The sequence below is a fragment of the Rhizoctonia solani genome, chromosome 2, assembly GCF_016906535.1.
Source record: "Rhizoctonia solani chromosome 2, complete sequence".
Classification (NCBI taxonomy): domain Eukaryota; kingdom Fungi; phylum Basidiomycota; class Agaricomycetes; order Cantharellales; family Ceratobasidiaceae; genus Rhizoctonia; species Rhizoctonia solani.
The window spans coordinates 961302-980843 of NC_057371.1; the positions used below are offsets into that span (position 1 = coordinate 961302).

At 42.5% G+C, this 19542-nt stretch overlaps 4 protein-coding genes across 4 annotated transcripts; 1 reads left to right on the forward strand and 3 right to left on the reverse strand.

The window, feature by feature from the left end:
• Window positions 1-2853: 2853 nt before the first annotated feature.
• RhiXN_04910 (Transposon Ty3-G Gag-Pol polyprotein) lies at window positions 2854-3612 on the forward strand (the record flags this gene model as incomplete). Its single annotated transcript, XM_043324726.1, has 1 exon — window positions 2854-3612. The coding sequence occupies one exon, from the start codon at window positions 2854-2856 to the stop codon at window positions 3610-3612; it is 759 nt and encodes a 252-aa protein (XP_043177145.1).
• Window positions 3613-12254: 8642 nt separating this feature from the next.
• On the reverse strand, window positions 12255-12677 carry RhiXN_04911 (uncharacterized protein; the record flags this gene model as incomplete). Its single annotated transcript, XM_043324727.1, has 1 exon — window positions 12255-12677. One exon carries the CDS (start codon window positions 12675-12677, stop codon window positions 12255-12257), a length of 423 nt encoding a protein of 140 aa, XP_043177146.1.
• Window positions 12678-13167: 490 nt separating this feature from the next.
• On the reverse strand, window positions 13168-16104 carry RhiXN_04912 (Retrotransposable element Tf2 protein; the record flags this gene model as incomplete). The annotated part of the gene is made up of 2 exons (XM_043324728.1): window positions 13168-13646; window positions 15648-16104. The coding sequence occupies 2 exons, from the start codon at window positions 16102-16104 to the stop codon at window positions 13168-13170; spliced, it is 936 nt and encodes a 311-aa protein (XP_043177147.1).
• A 789-nt stretch (window positions 16105-16893) lies between these two features.
• Window positions 16894-17394, reverse strand: RhiXN_04913 (uncharacterized protein; the record flags this gene model as incomplete). Its single annotated transcript, XM_043324729.1, has 1 exon — window positions 16894-17394. One exon carries the CDS (start codon window positions 17392-17394, stop codon window positions 16894-16896), a length of 501 nt encoding a protein of 166 aa, XP_043177148.1.
• Between the last annotated feature and the right edge of the window lie 2148 nt (window positions 17395-19542).

A 19542-nucleotide genomic window follows, 5' to 3' on the forward strand; every position in this document is an offset into this window, starting at 1 on the left:
CTTAGTCTTGGGACTAGTGTATTGAGCCATTTGCGCACTTTTGGCAGGTATTCAAGCGTAAAAAGGGGTGGTAAATGGCACTCAATGAGGAGGACCAAGTAGATATAAAGTGATCAAAAGAATGAGCCAGCCCAAAAATTTCGCTCACGCGTATCTCCACAAGGAGACTTTATTTCAATCTGAAACTTTGTACATATGTTCTATACTACTGTATCTACATATTTACTATTACATTGTAAACAAATTCTCAATTGTGCGGGTGACGCGTGAGCGTCATTGATTTGAGCTCATGTGGCTCAATCTTTTTGGGCGCAAGTGTATATTTAAATGAGTGAGAAAACAGCATATATGCAAAAGGCATTGCATATTGAGGGTATTCCTGAGGTTTGTAGGTTTTGTAAAGGTCAAGATTGGATAGAGGTACCTTGAGAACCCTAGTTAGCATCTTTATATCATTTATTTACTGTAAGGTCACTAGTGTAATTAATAAAATAAGTACAGATTATTGAAGAAATGTCATATCCATAACAGAAACAGACTGCATTTTCAATCATGTGACTTTGGCGCTTATATCATATGCTAAGCACCAAGCCATGTCCTCATCTGCACTGAATCAGCATACATAGCCACCTCCACCTATGATGTCATCATGACATGTCAGTGACACATATGCATGAGTAAGGCCAACTGCAGAGCAGGGTTCTTATTTTGTATAGATAGCTTCCTTTCCCACACATAATGTATTTGTAAGTAATACTCTCTGTAATATATAAGGAGGCCAACAAACCATGGTAACTGTTATGGATATGACATTTCTTCTTTAATCTGTACTTATTTTATTAATTACACTAGTAATCTCACAGTAAATAAATGAGATAAAGATGCAAACTAAGGTTTTCAAGGTCCCTCTATCCAATAGTGACCTTTACAAAACCTACAAAGCTCAGGAATGCCCTTAATATGCGATGCCTTTTGCATATATGCTGTTTTCTCACTCATTTAAATATATATAAATTCAGCTGAGTAGATAAACAGTAACAAGTAATATTTCTCTTGTTTGTAGTATTTATTATTCAAGATTCTATCTTGTGGCTACACACAGAAATATTCAGGGTCCCCCCTGTCGCATAGGCAAGTGCTCCGGCGCTTAATCAGCCCTTAAGCGCCGACGCACTAAACGCGCCTTTTCTCCATCACCCGGGCATCCCACACTGCCGAATCGCTTGCGCTTAGGTGCGCATGTTTGTGCGCTCCAGAACGCTGGGTCAAACTCCCAAACGGACAACATTTGGCTGAGTTGTGCCCCATTTACTGTAAGTACCCAATGAAGAGGTATCTTACCTTTGGGACTGTTTACTCCAAGGATGAAACACTTAGCCTTGGGACATCTAAGGACCCACACAGGTAAATACTGCCTTGGGGCAAACATTGCCTTGGGGCAAATATTAGGATCTGTGTTTGTTTACTATGTACCAAAGTATTGGCTCCCTCAAGTGTTTCAGTTGCCACATATACCTCCTGTACCCCCTCTTGGTATCACTCATGTATACTTGTTTGTGCGCCTTCTCAGGGTATAAAAGGACCCTGTGAAGACGCTTCTAATGCATCCATTTATTCACTCTTATATATTGACATATACACACAAGCCTTTAACAGCTTATCTGCGCATTTACTTTAGTGATTGACTCACTGTAAATAGCATAGGAGGTTATTCGGCGCACTAAGACCATAGGCCAGTCCCAACAGACACAGGGTAACCTATTAGTGTACTTACTGCAACCCTGTGCCCCTTGACTGTCACAGTTGTTGAGTTCAACATTGAGTATAGTGCGACGATACTGTAAGGATTGTTGTGATTGAGTGATAGTGTTTCAATCCACCATACCCCCTATATTGTAGATATCTTTACCTACAATATCTCATAAATCCTAGATATATTTGGTAAACCCCATAAGTCTTAAGTCTTACTTAAGCATATATAAGTCCTATACTTATTAGGCAAACCCTATAAATCCTGTGCATTAGTCAGGTAACCCTCTTACTTAAGGTACTATCCTAGAGACCTTAAGTATACATACCCTTAGTCACTTAGGCTTAAGTAACATAAGGTACTATACATAACCAACCACCTGCACTTCATAGTTGCTAGACTATTTGTTAGGAGTTGTATTCCTGATAACCTAGCCTATATTGTGCATATATTCTGTGCATATATTCTGATTCTTAATACTAGTTCTTAGTTATTCCCATATACATTTTGTATATAGTAATTCTTTCTTACTCCTGTACTTACACGACTCTTAACAGTAACACCCAGGTCAATTACCTCTTGTTGCATCCCCTACACTGTACAAGTAACTACTAAGTTCCCACCTATACTCATTGCCTTAAGCAACCCCCTCATTGTAGATACATAGCTTGCCATTGCCCTTCCAGCCTTGGTCATTGTACTTAGGTAGCTAGTTGTTGTAGGTAGCATTGTCACTGCCATACATGGTTTTACTTAGTTCTATACAACCACAAGCGCCCACTACCTAGACGGCCCTTAAGGACATCTAGGACAGCAAGCATGTACTTTGGAACTCCTGTCAAGAGATTATTACTGGCTAGGAATGAAAGCCCAAGTAAACAGATATGTGGAATCATGTGAAAACTGTCAAAGGAGTAAAGGCCACAAACATACAGTCCCCATAAGACCACTACCTATCAAGCAGGCCCTGGGAGGATATTGCCTATGACATGATAGTCCAACTCCCACTATCCAATGGATATGACAGTATTCTAGTGGTAATAGACTGCTTTTCAAAGCAGGCCCACTTTACTCCTTGCATAGAAAAAACCAATGCTAAGCAAATGGCTGAAATCTTTATCAAGGAAGTATGGAAACTGCATGGTACCCCTAGGACAACAATCTCAGATAGAGGCAGGGTATTCAACAATGAATTCCAAAGGGCCTTATATGAGAGATTGGGAATAAAGCCTCTATACCCTACTGCCTATCACCCTGAGACAGATGGCCTTGCAGAAAGAACAAACCAATGGTTGGAGGGATTCTTGTGCAGCTACTGTAACTATGCACAAGATGATTGGGCAAAATGGCTACCTATAGCTGAGTTCTGTCACAACAATCAAGTCAACTCTGCAACTGGCAAATCAGCCTTTGAGAAAGTGTATGGGATGCACCCAAGATGGAATATTGCACCTACCACCTCCAATGTACCACATGCAGAAGACATGACCAAACAAATGGAACTAATCTGGGATAAAGTCAAGGCCTCCATGGAGTCCCACAAAGCAAAGGAAAAGGCACCCAGACAGGAATACAAAGTAGGAGATAAAGTGTGGCTAATGACCACCAATATCCAAACAAAGAGACCTGCAAAGAAACTGGACAACAAAAAAGCTGGACCCTTCACTATCACTGAAAAGATCTCATCCAATGCTTACAGGCTAGACCTTCCTAACACCATGAAAATTCACAATGTCTTCCTTCTCAACCTCCTGGCTCCCTTCAAAGAGAACACTGACTTCCACAGAAGAGAAGTGAAACCTCCCCCCATCATAACAGAGGAAGGAGAAGAGGAGTATGAAGTGGAAAAGATTGTGGCATAAAGAAAGGACAAAGAAGGGCTGAGATATCAGGTCAGATGGAAAGGATATGATGAGCTAGAGGATACCATGGAGAGGGCTGAAAAGATTGCCCAACTGCCTGAGATCATGGAGAGATTCAAAAAGGAGTTCCCTAATGGACCTCTACCTCCTGAAATCAAAACCCCAGGAAAGAAAAAGAAGACAATAAAGGGGAAATGTGCTTATATGAGTGTGTCTCACTGTAACAGATATGCACCTCTTCAAGTCCCCTAAAGAGGCGCAAAAGGGGGGGCAAAGTCATGAGCCACACCCCTATTATGCCCTTTATTCACATACCAGGGCACTCATGGTACACACTACGGCCACCGGAAACACGCATATACTCGCACTTATGCACTCAGAACCTCCAGGTTCCCACATATAAGAGACTTATGGTCAACATGGCTGGACTTAGTGATATTCTATAAGTCCAGGTCACATGACCTCCCCTCCTCCAGTCCTTTATCAAATACTATACTAAACTACTACAGATTTGAGGTGGGGGGGGGATGACATAATCTCCTCTATAATAATATATTATTCAGACCTTGCCTGCAGGCCTTAACATTGGCCTGTGGCAAGGGGGGCAGGGGGAGTGCAATGTCCCCCAGCAACATATATTCATATATCACTGTGCATCATATATACCATATACACAGGTGTGCAAATGAAATGCAACATGTGACTGCATTTCATGAATGTAAATGCAATGCAATAACAATGAGGATTTACATATGGATGTATTAGTACAAGATGTAGATATAACTAATTAGAGCATATGTACAAAATATGGTGGTGATTCAATCAGGCTACATGAAGGTATGCCTTGAGGTATGCTGCTGGGTGTTGCATTTGATTTGCAAATCCAAACCAACTATCCCCAGCTCTTGTAGTTTTTGCCAATTTCAACCATTTCTTGGCCAAATTCAATCAGACAAAAAATGCAAAGGTACTCCTATACACCAAAGAAGCTTATATGCAGGCTTACAGTGCGTATGAATGAGTTTCTGGTGCTTTATGGCTACCCAGTAAACATTAACTCTTCTCCCCCTCTCCCCCTGGATTACTCTAGATGTGGGAACTATTGGGAGTCAAGAGTCAGCAATTAAGTACATGGTACTATTTAGAGTATATAATTGCACTTTTTTGAGGCATGGCTCAGGGAAAGGCAGAGATATTCATGACATTCATTGAAACTGAATGACCAGCCCAAGAGTGAGAGGCCTGTAATAGCAGTAAAAATGCAAAAGAGAGCAAGCAATTGTAGCCAGAACATCAACAGAGTGTTAGAGATATACTATGTTAAAACTGAGACCAAGGCCATAAAAACTGATGGTGTGAGAGACCATGCAATGGAAAACCACCCAAATATGCTCAATTTTACTATGAAATTCCAACCATTCATCAGAGTTTTCCATTACATGGTCTCTCACACCATCAGTTTTTATGGCCTTGGTCTCAGTTTTAACATAGTATATCTCTAACACTCTGTTGATGTTCTGGCTACAATTGCTTGCTCTCTTTTGCATTTTTACTGCTATTACAGGCCTCTCACTCTTGGGCTGGTCATTCAGTTTCAATGAATGTCATGAATATCTCTGCCTTTCCCTGAGCCATGCCTCAAAAAAGTGCAATTATATACTCTAAATAGTACCATGTACTTAATTGCTGACTCTTGACTCCCAATAGTTCCCACATCTAGAGTAATCCAGGGGAGAGGGGGAGAAGAGTTAATGTTTACTGGGTAGCCATAAAGCACCAGAAACTCATTCATACGCACTGTAAGCCTGCATATAAGCTTCTTTGGTGTATAGGAGTACCTTTGCATTTTTTGTCTGATTGAATTTGGCCAAGAAATGGTTGAAATTGGCAAAAACTACAAGAGCTGGGGATAGTTGGTTTGGATTTGCAAATCAAATGCAACACCCAGCAGCATACCTCAAGGCATACCTTGCCTGATTGGATCACCACCATATTGTACATATGCTCTAATTAGTTATATCTACATCTTGTACTAATACATCCATATGTAAATCCTCATTGTTATTGCATTGCATTTACATTCATGAAATGCAGTCACATGTTGCATTTCATTTGCACACCTGTGTATATCTTTGACAGTGGATATATATGGTAATAACCCTTCCAGATATGGGTTATGACATTTGTACACTGCAGCTGTAAGCACCACCCCCCATGCCATCCTAGACTATGTCTAGGACAGCCCTCTACCCACACCATACCTCCTGGGCCCTTGTTGCCCCTCTACCAGTTCTATAGTCCATTGGTGATAGGGTGTCATAAACAGAGGAAAATAGAACTAGCTGGAACTGAACCAGCTTGACCACCAAGCCATAGAGCCCTATGATTCCTCTGCTGACCACCCATGATTACACCTGCTACCCCCCAAATTTGGGCTTGGGCCAGCATGCAACCACTTGTATTGGTCATGTGACTGTGTCCAGGACACTTACCACCAGCCTTAGGCCCTTACCCACCATACCCAGTAGTTAGCAGACCACTTTGCAGCAGTGGTAGATAGCCTTAGGTAGATCTGCAGTGTAGTAGTACAGCCTTAAGTGCCTGCCCACTAGCAAGTACCCAACCTTACAGTTGGCATATGACAGTTATGACAATTTGTAATTAGTCCACTCTTGTGTATATAAACCAAAGGGAAATTGCTTGGTGCCCTCAAGTTGATTTATTTTGTCTCTCATCACAAACAGGTCCCAGCTGTCATGACCCATGTTGTGTTCTCAAATTTATTCTGAGTTTTTACTATTTTATTCAATGAACTTTTCACTTGTTTTCTCAAAGCCATGTTTATTCAGATATATGCATTGAATTACTGCAGCCACAGCACTTATTATGTAATCATAGCCATGGTGCTTGTGCTGTATCTCAACTTGTCACATGACCTTAGGTCAGATGATCTTCTGTTTGTTTATCAGTCAGGTGACTTAAAGTCACCTGACTTTGTTATGATGTTTGTACATAGTTAGTCTGATCTAAATGACATACAAGAGGCAAGTATGAGAGCCTTGAGCCTCAGAACTTGACCTCCTTGTCCCCTGTCCCACTACACTCTCTACCCTTGACATACCTCTGGTCACTGTCTTGGTCACTGCCCAGGCTCTTAAGCCAAGTGCACTTCTAAATATCTTCTGGCTCTTGTTGTTGTCTCTGGGTTTGTGCTCACCACCATAAGCCCTACATCTTTATTGAGTAGGCTGTTGCCATTGCCTTAGGTGTTGACAATGGGATTTTGTCCCATACCCACCTATAGTGTAGTTGAGCTTGACACCAGCAGTCAGCAGTAATGTTTAGACATTAAGTCTGTTTACCCAGTAGCTGTCATAACCCATATCTTGGAGGGTTATTACCATATATATCCACTGGCAAAGATGTATATAGTATATATGATGCACAGTGATATATGAATAATATATGTTGCTGGGTGTTGTAGACACACTTGACACCAGGGAATTTATTCCTATTTTCTCAATCTTAAACAAAGGCAAACAGACATGGTTTTCAATCACATGACTTTGGCACTTATGTCATACCTAAGTGCCTTGCCACATCCCCTCCTCTGCTTAGTTGGCTATGAAGCCACCTCCACCTTGATGACATCATAGGTGACACATATGCATGAGTAAGGCCACTGATGGAGCAGGCTTCTTATTTGATATAGTTTTGTATATTGTGTATTTGTAATTAGATGCTTTCTGTAATATAAAGGAGGACAATTGACCATGGTAATCCCCAGGTCAATTGCCTCTTGTTGCACTCCATCATTGTATGCAGGGCCTTGTGCCTGGGTTCCACTTAGATACTAAGCTCCTTGTTGCCTTGAGCAACCTCACCACTGTACTTAGGTAGCTGTACATTGCCTTAAGCAACTTCTCCCTTGTAGATAGGTAGTTAAGTTGTTTTAGGTAGCTTGCATGTTGCCTTGTGCAACTATTGTTTGTATTTGCCAGCCTTAAGTGCCAAACCCACATATGCCCCAGACAAAGTCCAGGACACTGGGGGATGTTGTACTCCCCCTGCCCCCTTGCTGCAGGCCAATGTTAAGGTAGCCTGCAGGCAAGGTCTGAATAATATTATTATAGAAGAGATTATGTCATCCCTCCCCACCTCAAATCTGTAGTAGTTTAGTATAGTATTTGATAAAGGACTGGAGGGGGGGAGGTCATGAGACCTGGACTTATGGAATGTCACTAAGTCCAGCCATGTTGACCATAAGTCCCTTATATGTAGGAACCCAGAGGTTCTGAGTGCATAGGTGCAGGTATGCATGCCTACAGTTATGTTGGTGTGCAACATGAGTGTGTTGGAGGCTTGACTTGGTTGGGACTCATGGAAAAGTATGGAGTGGGTCATGACAGTAGCAGTTAGCCAGTAGCTGGTGCTTGTGGCCACTGAGTACAAATGATTAACCCCTTAAGGCAGCAGTGGAGGTAACTATGGCAACAAGACACCTAACTATGGTACCTAAATCCCAACTACAATGAACAAGACACTTAAGGCATTGGTGAGCTATATAAGTGGAAAGCTGGGCTGTAAGGCCCTGTGTACAATGTTGGAGTGCAACAAGAGGTAATCAACCTGGGGGTTACCATGGTTCATTACCTTCTTTATATTACAGAAGTAAGCTGTTTACAAATACATAATATGCAATACCTAACCCAATAAGAAGCCTGCTCCATCAGCAGCCTTACTCATACATACATGTCACCTGTGATGTCATAGGTGGGGGTGGCTACATGGCTGACTAAGCAGAGGAGGGGATTGGCAAGGCACTTAGGGTATGGCATAAGCACCAAAGTCACATGATTGAAAAAATGGACCATATGTTTTCATTTGAATTCAAGAAATTGGAATAAATTCCAGGTATAGGTGTGTATCTACAACTGTCTACAAGAAAAATCCTCTACAGACAACCATCATTACACCTGCAACCCCCCTGTGTAGGCTTGGGCCAGCATGCTACCAATGGTACTGGTTTGTTTTGACTGCATCTACATCCCCCTGGGTGTGAATTTTCATTGCCAAGATGTGTGACTTCTGAGTCAAAGTATAGTGAGGGTGCAGATTTTTGGTAAAATTGGCACCCTGGGTGTGGGTTTTCCACCCCTTCTGAGTTGACAGTGTGGCTTATGCCACTTTGAGAAAGGCTTACAAACCTGGCATCTAATTCCAATGGTGAATTATTGAGCAGACACAGAGATTAATACACATTTTCACTGGTAGCCTGTACTATACATACATTCTGAGTATGCATCATGAATATTGCTGTAGACACAGGAAGATACCCCAGACTTAATGCAATTAGGCAAAAATGCCAGCAGCAGATCTCAACCCACAGTGCTCCACAAACTACTGGAGAAGAACACAGTGCACCTTACACTGAGCAGCAAAAGTATTGCAGGTCAGGAGAGGTCAAACGTTTATCTCTATTGCTGAGCATCCAATCAGTGAGTCCCATCCAAATTGTACTGACACATGTGGCCATTGTAACACTATGTTTTAGCACAAAATCTTACATTTCCATCAAGAACTAAGCTCACAACCCCACTTTTGCTGTAATGCAACCTGCAAAACCTTTGCCAGTTGTATTGAGCATCTAAAAAATCTGCACATAACTGATTATGCAGTTCAGTATAAGTAATGGTTTATTGCACACACATTCTCAGTTATATGGGCCATTGCTGGACAGAGTATCAGCTTGTTTCACCCATTAGGGACTGTGTAACAGAACTGTCTTCTCAGGGCCAGTAAAAGAAACTCAAAATTGCAGTTACACTAAACTCAGAGCACTGTGTGGGCTGGAATTGCTATAGGGTATCTCAGGTGACTGCTGGTACCTAGTGAGGCTGTCTCCAAGACCATCCCATACCTGGAACTGGCAATTTGAGGGATTGCAGTGGGTTAGGCTGTATGCACTGAAAATTGAAATGCCACTCATAGGCTGGAATCCAAGCCAAAAAACATAGAGCTTCTAGGAGTAGTAGACACAGGTCAAGGGTATGCTGAGATCAATTATCTATGGCAGCAGTGATGTGTTCACAAAGATAGCATGCAGTATACACAAAGAGTGCAGCCAATGGGTGGGGTCTCACATTGAACATGTTCTAACTCTGTGATTGTCAATTGGAAGAGGTAGAAACTCATACAGTAGCAGGTGTCTCTAAGACACACCTTATGATGGAAAATTGGCTGTTTCCCTAATTGACAATTGCAGAGTTAGAACATGTTCAATGTGAGACCCCCCATTGGCTGCACTCTTTGTGTATACTGCATGCTATCTTTGTGAACACATCACTGCTGCCATAGATAATTGATCTCAGCATACCCTTGACCTGTGTCTACTACTCCTAGAAGCTCTATGTTTTTTGGCTTGGATTCCAGCCTATGAGTGGCATTTCAATTTTCAGTGCATACAGCCTAACCCACTGCAATCCCTCAAATTGCCAGTTCCAGGTATGGATGGTCTTGGAGACAGCCTCACTAGGTACCAGCAGTCACCTGAGATACCCTATAGCAATTCCAGCCCACAGTGCTCTGAGTTTAGTGTAACTGCAATTTTGAGTTTCTTTTACTGGCCCTGAGAAGACAGTTCTGTTACACAGTCCCTAATGGGTGAAACAAGCTGATACTCTGTCCAGCAATGGCCCATATAACTGAGAATGTGTGTGCAATAAACCATTACTTATACTGAACTGCATAATCAGTTATGTGCAGATTTTTTAGATGCTCAATACAACTGGCAAAGGTTTTGCAGGTTGCATTACAGCAAAAGTGGGGTTGTGAGCTTAGTTCTTGATGGAAATGTAAGATTTTGTGCTAAAACATAGTGTTACAATGGCCACATGTGTCAGTACAATTTGGATGGGACTCACTGATTGGATGCTCAGCAATAGAGATAAACGTTTGACCTCTCCTGACCTGCAATACTTTTGCTGCTCAGTGTACCTTATCTGAATTCATTGTTCACCAAAAGAGTCTAACTTCCCCCTCTTAGGAAGAATTTTCCAAACTTGGTACAGAGCTGCAACAATACTACAGGTGGGGACAAGCCTACTGGCATGTCATTGCTCCTAGATGCAGAGATATAGAGGGAGCAAAGCAACATGGGGGGCTCTGGAGATGAGGAATACAACAATGCACACATAGCTTTGATGTAATTTGATATACAATACTATTTGAATCTACCCAAACCAATACACAAACATCTGTCTAGCTGGAATTGATTGCTTAACATATATGCCCAATGAACACCCATATGCATGTTGATTTTAGTTATTGATTTTGATTTTGGCAAGGCTTTTTAACAATTCTAATGCCAGACATGTACTGCCAGCTGTCCCCATTTTGTCAGGATGTTCCTGTCCTGGACACAGTCACATGACCAGTACAAGTGGTTGCATGCTGGCCCTGACCCAAATTTGGGGGGTAGCAGGTGTAATCATGGGTTGTCAGCAGAGGACTAATAGGGCTCTATGGCTTAGTGGTCAATCTGGTTCAATTCTGGCTAGTTCTATTTTCCTCTGTTTATGACAGTTCCCCAATTGCAAGGTGTGGCTGCCTTGGTAATCAAGACATTGACTTGTCACAACCAAGAATGAAATGATTGCTGTGAGATATTTGAGACAATTCACACAGATGAGAGAGTGGGAGATTGACAAGGTGAATTGTTCTTGGGGTTTCCAAGCCAATTCACAGTCTTCTTTTAGAACAAAGTGAAAAAGGGGTAGATACAAGGAGAAGGGATGGTGTCCAGGCTGCACAACTTGGAAGCAAGATAGAGCATATTGTCATAACCCATATCTGGAGGGGTTATTACCATATATATCCACTGTCAAAGATATATATGGTATATATGATGCACAGTGATATATTAATAATATAAGTTGCTGGGGGATGTTGCACTCCCCCTGCCCCCCTAGCCACAGGCCAATGTTAAGGGAGGTCTGAATAATATATTATTATAGAAGAGATTATGTCATCCCCCCCCCCACCTCAAATCTGTAGTAGTTTAGTATAGTATTTGATAAAGGACTGGAGGGGGGGAGGTCATGTGACCCTGGTGGACTGTCAGTCTCTAAGTCATGAGCCCTTAGAGTAATGACAGTTCTGACTGCATATATGTGAGTATATGCGGCCTTCTAAAGACTGTGGAATATCCTATTAGTAGGTGGCTTGGTCAGGAGACATGCCAGCCAAGGCATGGGTCATGACACATATGGCTCAGAAGCTCTACACATTGAAGCAGGCTGGTGCACAGCAGGATAAGCAAGATAGAAGCACTTAGAGCAGAATAAGTCTGGACTAAGTGCAAGAAGGGAACAGGGAAGAGGGAAGAACATAAACAGGGAAGATAGGCTATGCAAACAGATGAGATGGATACAGATGAGTCCCCCAGACAAATACACTGGGGGGGAGGAAGGAAGTGACAGTCAACACATAGTCATGTCAGGAGGTAAAGCTCATGACATTGCCCCCACTCAAAAGCCCTTAGGCAGTGACAAAGGGCTGCTTACATTCATTCAGAACAATCAATGGCAAGTAACTCCTCATTCTCCCTGCCTTCAAATGTTTCCACATTCCTTCTTATCTCCTCATTGCCCCATCCTAGGTAGCTCTGAGGCTCCCATTGTGTTTCTCTCACTGGAGATGAGTATCCTGGGGTCCAGCAAGGGTGCTGGTGCATGTGCCTCTGTTGGCCTGGGAGTGTCTGGGCATGCTGGAGGGGTCACTGGCATTGCTGGCCTGCTTGTGTAGGCCAGTGGGTCTGCTGGGTAGAGCAGAATGAGGTTCTGCATTGCCTGAGTTAGCTCCCTTGCAGATGGAGGTGTGGAGACTGTAGGGGGTGGGGTAGCAAACCCATGGCAATGCCATTGTGCCAGATCCCTGAAAGCGCCTGGATGGGAGGCAATGAAGTGCCACCAGCAGTATACTTGCTTCCCATACAGTGTGTTTGGTCCTTCTTCTCCCCTGGGGTCAAGCCAATAGCGGAATCCCCACTTGGGGTGCTTGTACATGTTGCGCTTGAAGAACCTGACTTTGTTGCAACTGCTGGTGCTCATCAGAGTGCAAATTATGTTGGCAGATGTCACAACTCAGCTTGGACCTATGGTACAAGGGGCTTAAAGTCTGTGGCCCTATCACCAATGGACTATGAGACTAGATAGAGGGGCAGCTAGGGCCCAGGGGATATGAGGTATGGGTAGAGGGCAACAAGGGCCTGGATATGGTTCTTTAAGTAAGGTGCACTAGTGGTCAACTAAGGGCCTGGGCAAGGGTTAAGGTGAGAGTGAGGATGAATTGACAAAGAGGTCAAGTCTTGCTGTCTTAGCAACAACTTGACCTGGTTAATATACAGGAGGAAAGCCACATCAAAAACAACAGTACTGAATAGTGAGTCATTTACAATTTCACATCATATCAAATATGTTACGTGATCCTGATGAGTCATAAATATATACCAAAAAAGGAAATTGTCTTGGAAAAAAGGTAGAAAATAGTAGAAAATTATGTCATGCCAATGAAGGTCATGACAGCAGAGCTGTCTAGGTGTGCTCTCATCTTCTCTGGGTTGTTCATGATGTAGCAATCAATGTAGAGGCAGGGGTTGTAGGCCAAGGCATTGATGGAGCTGAAAGTGGGCATGCTGGGATAGTGGGGAGCGCAAGAAGAGCTTAGCAGGGCAAATTTTGGCAGTGAGAGCTTGAAAAGTGACAAAGCAGGCAGTTTTTGACTTGCTGAGTTGTTTGACCATCTTGCCTCTTTTAACTTTGCACGCATTTGCAGGGATGGGTCATTGGCGGCTGGGGCATCCAGATAATTAGCAAAGAAGTTGCGCAATTTGTCCTTGCAACACTGTAGATCCTTGGCTGGTTCCCATGTGTCCTCATGGGGCGCATATCCCTTCCATCTGACCCTGTACTTCCAGATTCCGTCTTCTGCTGCCCAATCTACAAATTTATCTACTTCATACTCTTCTTCTCCTTCTTGTTATAGAGTAGGGTTTTAGGGACTATGTAATTAAGTACAAAATATAATAAAGTGATTAATAGATCAGTTATCTATGGATATAAAAGGCAATAGACTAGCTATATTAGGTTAGTAATCAGGGTGATCCCTACACTTAACAAGTAATCAAGCGATTACTGCAGATGCAGGTGGTTGGTTATGCTTATACCTATAGTATGAAAGTTAGTATTGAGTCTTAGTTACCTACTACAATTTATCTGGATTTGTTAGTAATTTATTTGACTGAGATCGCACTCAGTTAAGGTGTATATGCCGCTCTCAAGGCCTTAAACTCTCCCAACTGACTTACTCAAGAGGTTCAGGGTCGCCCTAGAGCCTTTCCTAGCTACCCAGTATCTGTTGGGACCTTGCTAGAGGCTATATGCGCCGAGATACCTTACAGGTTAAGTTCAGTGAGCTTAAGAGGCTAAGAAAGCGAAATAAGACACTCTAAACTAAGTTAAGAAGATCTAATAGATCTTCAAGTTCACACAAGGGGTAAGAATGGGATGAAAAGAAGGTTGTATTCAAAGGGTCTCCCTCAGGGGGTTTATATACCCCAGAGGGAGAACAAATAACTATATACATGATGTACAAAAGAGGAAGTTACATGAGAGGTACAGTCTGAGCTATTTGATACATAAAGACCAATTAGTCCCAATAAGTCCTAGTGGGATAGACTCAAGGCTATTTACAGAATGTTCTAGAGCATACATGACTAAATTACATTAGTGTGAATGCTAAAAATAACCTTGAGGCAAGGTAGGATCTCATAGAAAAAGCTAGAAACTTAAATGGTTAGTATCTCCATCAATTTAGCTCAGAATCAGACGATTCCTTTTTAGGAACTGAGATGCCAGAGCCTCCGACCTATTGGTATTTGTCCGCATAGTAATATGCCTATTTCCCGCCGAGATATCGGCGTCGGCGCGCCCCGCCGACCTTTGGCGCTTATTTGCAATGACTAAGCGCCGGCGCTTGCATGCTTACTTGCACTTGTTCTATGGTCTACAAGTACCGTTCCTACATATAAATGTATGATACAAAAAATGCTATAAATCATAGAAATAATAGTATGACTACTTCGCATAATCAGACGTGTATATATGCAAGCGCCATGAGGAAATAAAGTATAAAAGGTCTTGTAGCGCCGCCAGTTTCCAAATATAGTAATATTCATGCCCATATTTGGATAGAGTAAGTATGATTACTCCAGTTCGCACTATTCACTATTGGCAATTAGGGGCGCATATGTCTAAATTAGTCATTCCATAACATATCCCCCCCAGTTTGGACATATGTGCTTGTGTGAAGTAGCTGGGTCACCATTCTGATTCTTAGGATGGGTCTTGGTTCTCTCTTATAGCAGTTCCAGGAGACTAGCTGTCTGTCTTGCATAGTGGGAGCAGCCAGGAAAGACTTGTATTTCCCATGTCCTTATGTGGTCCTGTGTTGATGTTCATGCATAGAGCCTCATAATGCTTTACTAAGTAATGCTAGCATCATGAGTTTGGAAGGTGTGGAAAGTTGCACAGCAACTATGGATGCATGCAACAAAAATGCAAAACCTTGCAGAGTTTGAAAAGTAAGGTATGGGCCTTGCAGATTATTAAAAGGAGTATAGGTAAATTAAATGCTAGTAGAGTATTGGGGAGAGGCATATTCAAGTATGTTACCAAGATAGAGTAGCCAGGCCAGGTTTATTACACCAGTGTGGACACATCAAAAGTGTCAAGGAACTTAGAGTGGATTATCTTTAATGGTTCCGTTGAGTGATTTTGATCTTAATGTTAAATCTGGTGCACTCTTGAGTTGTTTCTTTGGTTTGCTACTTAAGTTGCGTCCCAGCCATTGAATAGGGTGCTGGTAGGTGCATTTATCTCCTAGTTTCATGTATTCTTGTTCCCTTAACCTTTCCGCTAAGCTCTTAGACCATTGATAGATCACTAGGTCTTGCTGAGATCTACTAGAATGCCTACTGAGTTTGTACAAAGGCGTTTTAATGATATCTGAACATGGAGCAACTATTAATTCCATAATGGTACGTTGTCCTAACGGATACCTCAGCTTGTCTGGGGGTTGTCGTGTCTTCTGTGGATGTAACTGGTTACGCATGTAAGCTGTTCCGTGTGAATCCAGGTTTACTGGGCTGATATCCTGCGCCAACGCATCCGTATATTCCTTCCAGACAACAGGCAGGGGTTGATGTATACGCTCTGAGGGAGTTTCCAGTTTCTCCAATTTTGAATGACCGCATTTTTTGTGTGAAAGCCATTGTACTGCTTCATTTGGTTGTCTGAATGTGTTGGTACCAGCTAGAGCATTGTAATTTGTATGGATTTCTTTCCTGATGATCCCAGATGGCTTCATAAACATTTCCGCCCTTGCTCCGGCTGCTGGGTTTTGTCCCCATGTATACTCATGTGTTTGTCTCATGGTATTATCTACAAGGACTTGGGTATCTCCCATGCAGCTAAGTTTGTTCTGAGTGCAATTAGTTGACAATGCGTTTAGATTGGCTTGACTGGTCAAATACTGAGCTGTTGGTCCTTGCGTACACCATGAATAACTATGTTGCTTTTTCTCTATGTGTTTGAAAGCTCTCGCCGATTGATGGTAGCTGTCTATAGTAGCTGGACTAGCTTTGGTGCAATCAATTGGCTGCTTAATTGCTTCAATCTGTGTAGCTAAATGCGATTTTATGGTCCAAGCAGGGGCAATGTGCTTTGCAGCGGTATATTCTACTATTTTCCGAGTGTTTTCTGACCAATGTCTGTAGTCTTGGGCTTTGTTAGCTAGTACCTTCTTGTGATTCTCTGATTGATGCATAAGACTTTGCTTTCTCAATCCGATTTTTTCTGTGTCGAATTCTCTATCCCTTGTATCCCCCCCAGGCACGTTGTCCCTTTGCTTGGACGTGGAAAGGACTGAATTCAGAAGAAAGTGCTGATTCCCCTCGAACCACCTAAACCTTTGAAAACTTGCTGGGCAATATTTCCCTGTCCTATACGCTGTTTGTCTTGGCTTGTTTGTGTGCGTACTAGCAGGCAATGTTTGCAATGTTAATAGTTCATTCAATTGCTCATTCAGTTTAGCTAATTTTATTGTTAATTGCTCCTGGCTGGACTTCCAGTCCAAACTCTGTTGACTACTAACGTCTTCTTTGATTGACTTTCTAGCTGGTATTGGCTTGGGAGTGCATGGGCGCACTAATGCTGTGAAGGATCAAAGGGTTTGGTAGGAGTCTTGAGTAGAGGCTTTTTTGTTGATTTCAGACTCGTTGTCACTCGTATTCTTGTTCTCACTCGTATTCTCGTTGTCGCTTAACTCTTTGTAATCCCATTGACTGGAGCGATTCGTCTTGACGTTGGAATCCAGTTGAATTTCGATATTTTTCAGAATTTCTTTCATTTCGTTGAGCTGCTTCTGTATGTCCTGAGATATATTATTATCATGTCTCAGCAAGCGGTCTTCATGCCATGCAACTTTGTCCAAGAAGTTGTCCCATGTAGTTCCTACAGATGTATCTATATACAATGACCAATGTTCAGGAGCGCTGTTCATGATCTCCGTAATTAGTTCAGATTTGGTCCAGTCGCTAAATAGAGTAAGCATTTTGGCGTTCCAAACAATGTAGTCTACCGGTGTTTCATACGGGTTATCTCTGTCTCTGAATCCGGCTTGAAGAGCTTTGGCCTTATTTCTGTCTATCAGCGATCGATTCATGAAGTGTATCGTTATTGCGCGTCTTAAACTTGGCCAATCAGTGGTAATGCTTTGTCAATAAGTCTTATCTAGTGCGTTAAACCATCTTAGCGCTTGACCTGTGAGTCTCAATGGCACTTGTCGTCCTAACTGTATGCGTGCATAGATACCGTATTCAGCTAAATTATTGATGGATATGATCCATCTAGGTAATTTGCTAGTATTGCCATTCCATTCTGGAATGTTATCCGGCTCAAGTTTAGGATCAAAGTGCACAGGCTTAGGTCTGAAAGATTGTGCGCGTATAGGATTCCTTATAGGTACGTCACTATACTCATCTCCTGATTTGTCAGGTGGATCCAGAGGATCGTTCCTTGTCCTTTGTTGAGGATGTTGGTCTTTGTTGGAGCTCTGATTTGATTCATGGGCACAAGGCGAGTCTCCTCGGTCGCATTTATGACTATATCGATTGCTAACGGAAGCTTGCAACGTTTCATCCTGAGACGATTTGCTGAATCTGCGCAAGCTGGCTAATCGGCTCCTTACGTGAGTAGGTAATGTATTCCTATTTCGTTGTGCCTTAGACGCGGTTGAACTACTGACTCTATTTGACCTTAAATTCTTTGCAGTGCCAAACGCTTGGTTAGTACTTTGTCTTGAGCTGGACCTTACAGGCAATCGAGACAGCCGTGATGTTTGTGCTGCGGTGCTCCTAACTGTAAAGGTAAAGTTGTCTTGGTACAACGGACCGGTTATATGCTGCAGTGCCTGTTCCTCCGCTGTGCCAGATGCTTGTGTATCTAGTGAGCTAATACAAAGATTAGTATCTGGTTTGTTGGGCTCAATAGCTTCCGGCTTGTAAGTCAAGTGTTTACGTTCCAACTCCTGATTGTATTTGTACAAGCGGGTTGTCGACATATCCAACTGACCATCTAGAGGTTTGTATTGGCATAGATGTTTGCTTATTGGAGTCGCAGCTAACGTGTTGTCATTCCTGTTTCCTAGCTTGAGCACCTTACTTGCAACCGACTCATATGGTGTAAGCTTATCAGGCGGTAGTGAGCATTCCGGATTGGTCTGCTTAGTGAACAAATGCATTGTCAAGCTTGACATCCCAGATATTGGTGTCGAAGGTAGTTCGGAGCCTTGCAAGATAGGTGTTTCAACCCTTATATCTGATTCTGATGAATTGTCTAGACTCCTTGTATTGATTGCCAGCAACGGGAGTCCTTTGTCAGTAGATATTGATGAATAAATACTTATTTGATTGATATTATCACCTCTGCTTGGTGTAGTCGGCTCTTCTGGTACTAGACAATTAATTCCAAGATCTGAAACTAACTCTGCTTGACTAATAACTGGTTTGTCATTAGCTGATTTCTCAGGTAATACAATTTGGAGCTCAGTGTCAACGGCGCTTGACTTGGCGCTTGACTCGGCGCTTATGCATAGGGCCATAGGCTGGTAGTCGGGACTTAGATTTCTAATTTCCAATGGCGCTAGGGATTCAAATGCGGCGTTTGCAGCAACGCTAATGCTTGGGACTAATACTACCGGTGTACCCAATGAGTCGTATTCATGAAACAAGTTAGGACCTTCCATGTTTGCAAGTATAATAGGTAAGCTTGTATGAGCACTGTTTGGTTCTTCACTGATATGTACTAGCGTCTGTTCGCTGATCAAATTCCTTAGCTGCTTGGAGTGCGAACCAATGTGTTCATTTTGTAACTCAGAGCTGATACACCCAGTATCAAAGCTTGGCGTAGGTGTCTTATGGTTCATTTGATCATGCAAGCTCTCCGGAGGCTTGCTTGAGACTTGCATTGATGGTTCGATATTGATTGTACTTACAGATGATGCCGATGAATCAATTGAACTAATAGTCACGCTTCCTTCTACACTATTGATTGAAACGTCCTTGAATATACTAGTGTTAGTGGTAGCATAGTCGGCTGCACTTGTTTCAGTCAATTCAGAGCCGCAAACTGTTTCAGACAATGCTGAGTAAGGATCACGTGACGGTGTCGCTTGTAGCGCGCTCTGAATAGTGTCGTTCTTGCCCATGTCAATTTTATCTACCAATAAAGATTGTTTGCTTGCTTCAGACTCAAAGATCCTTACGGATGATTGCGCTGGTAGCAACAGATCATTGACAAGTCTAGTCGTGTG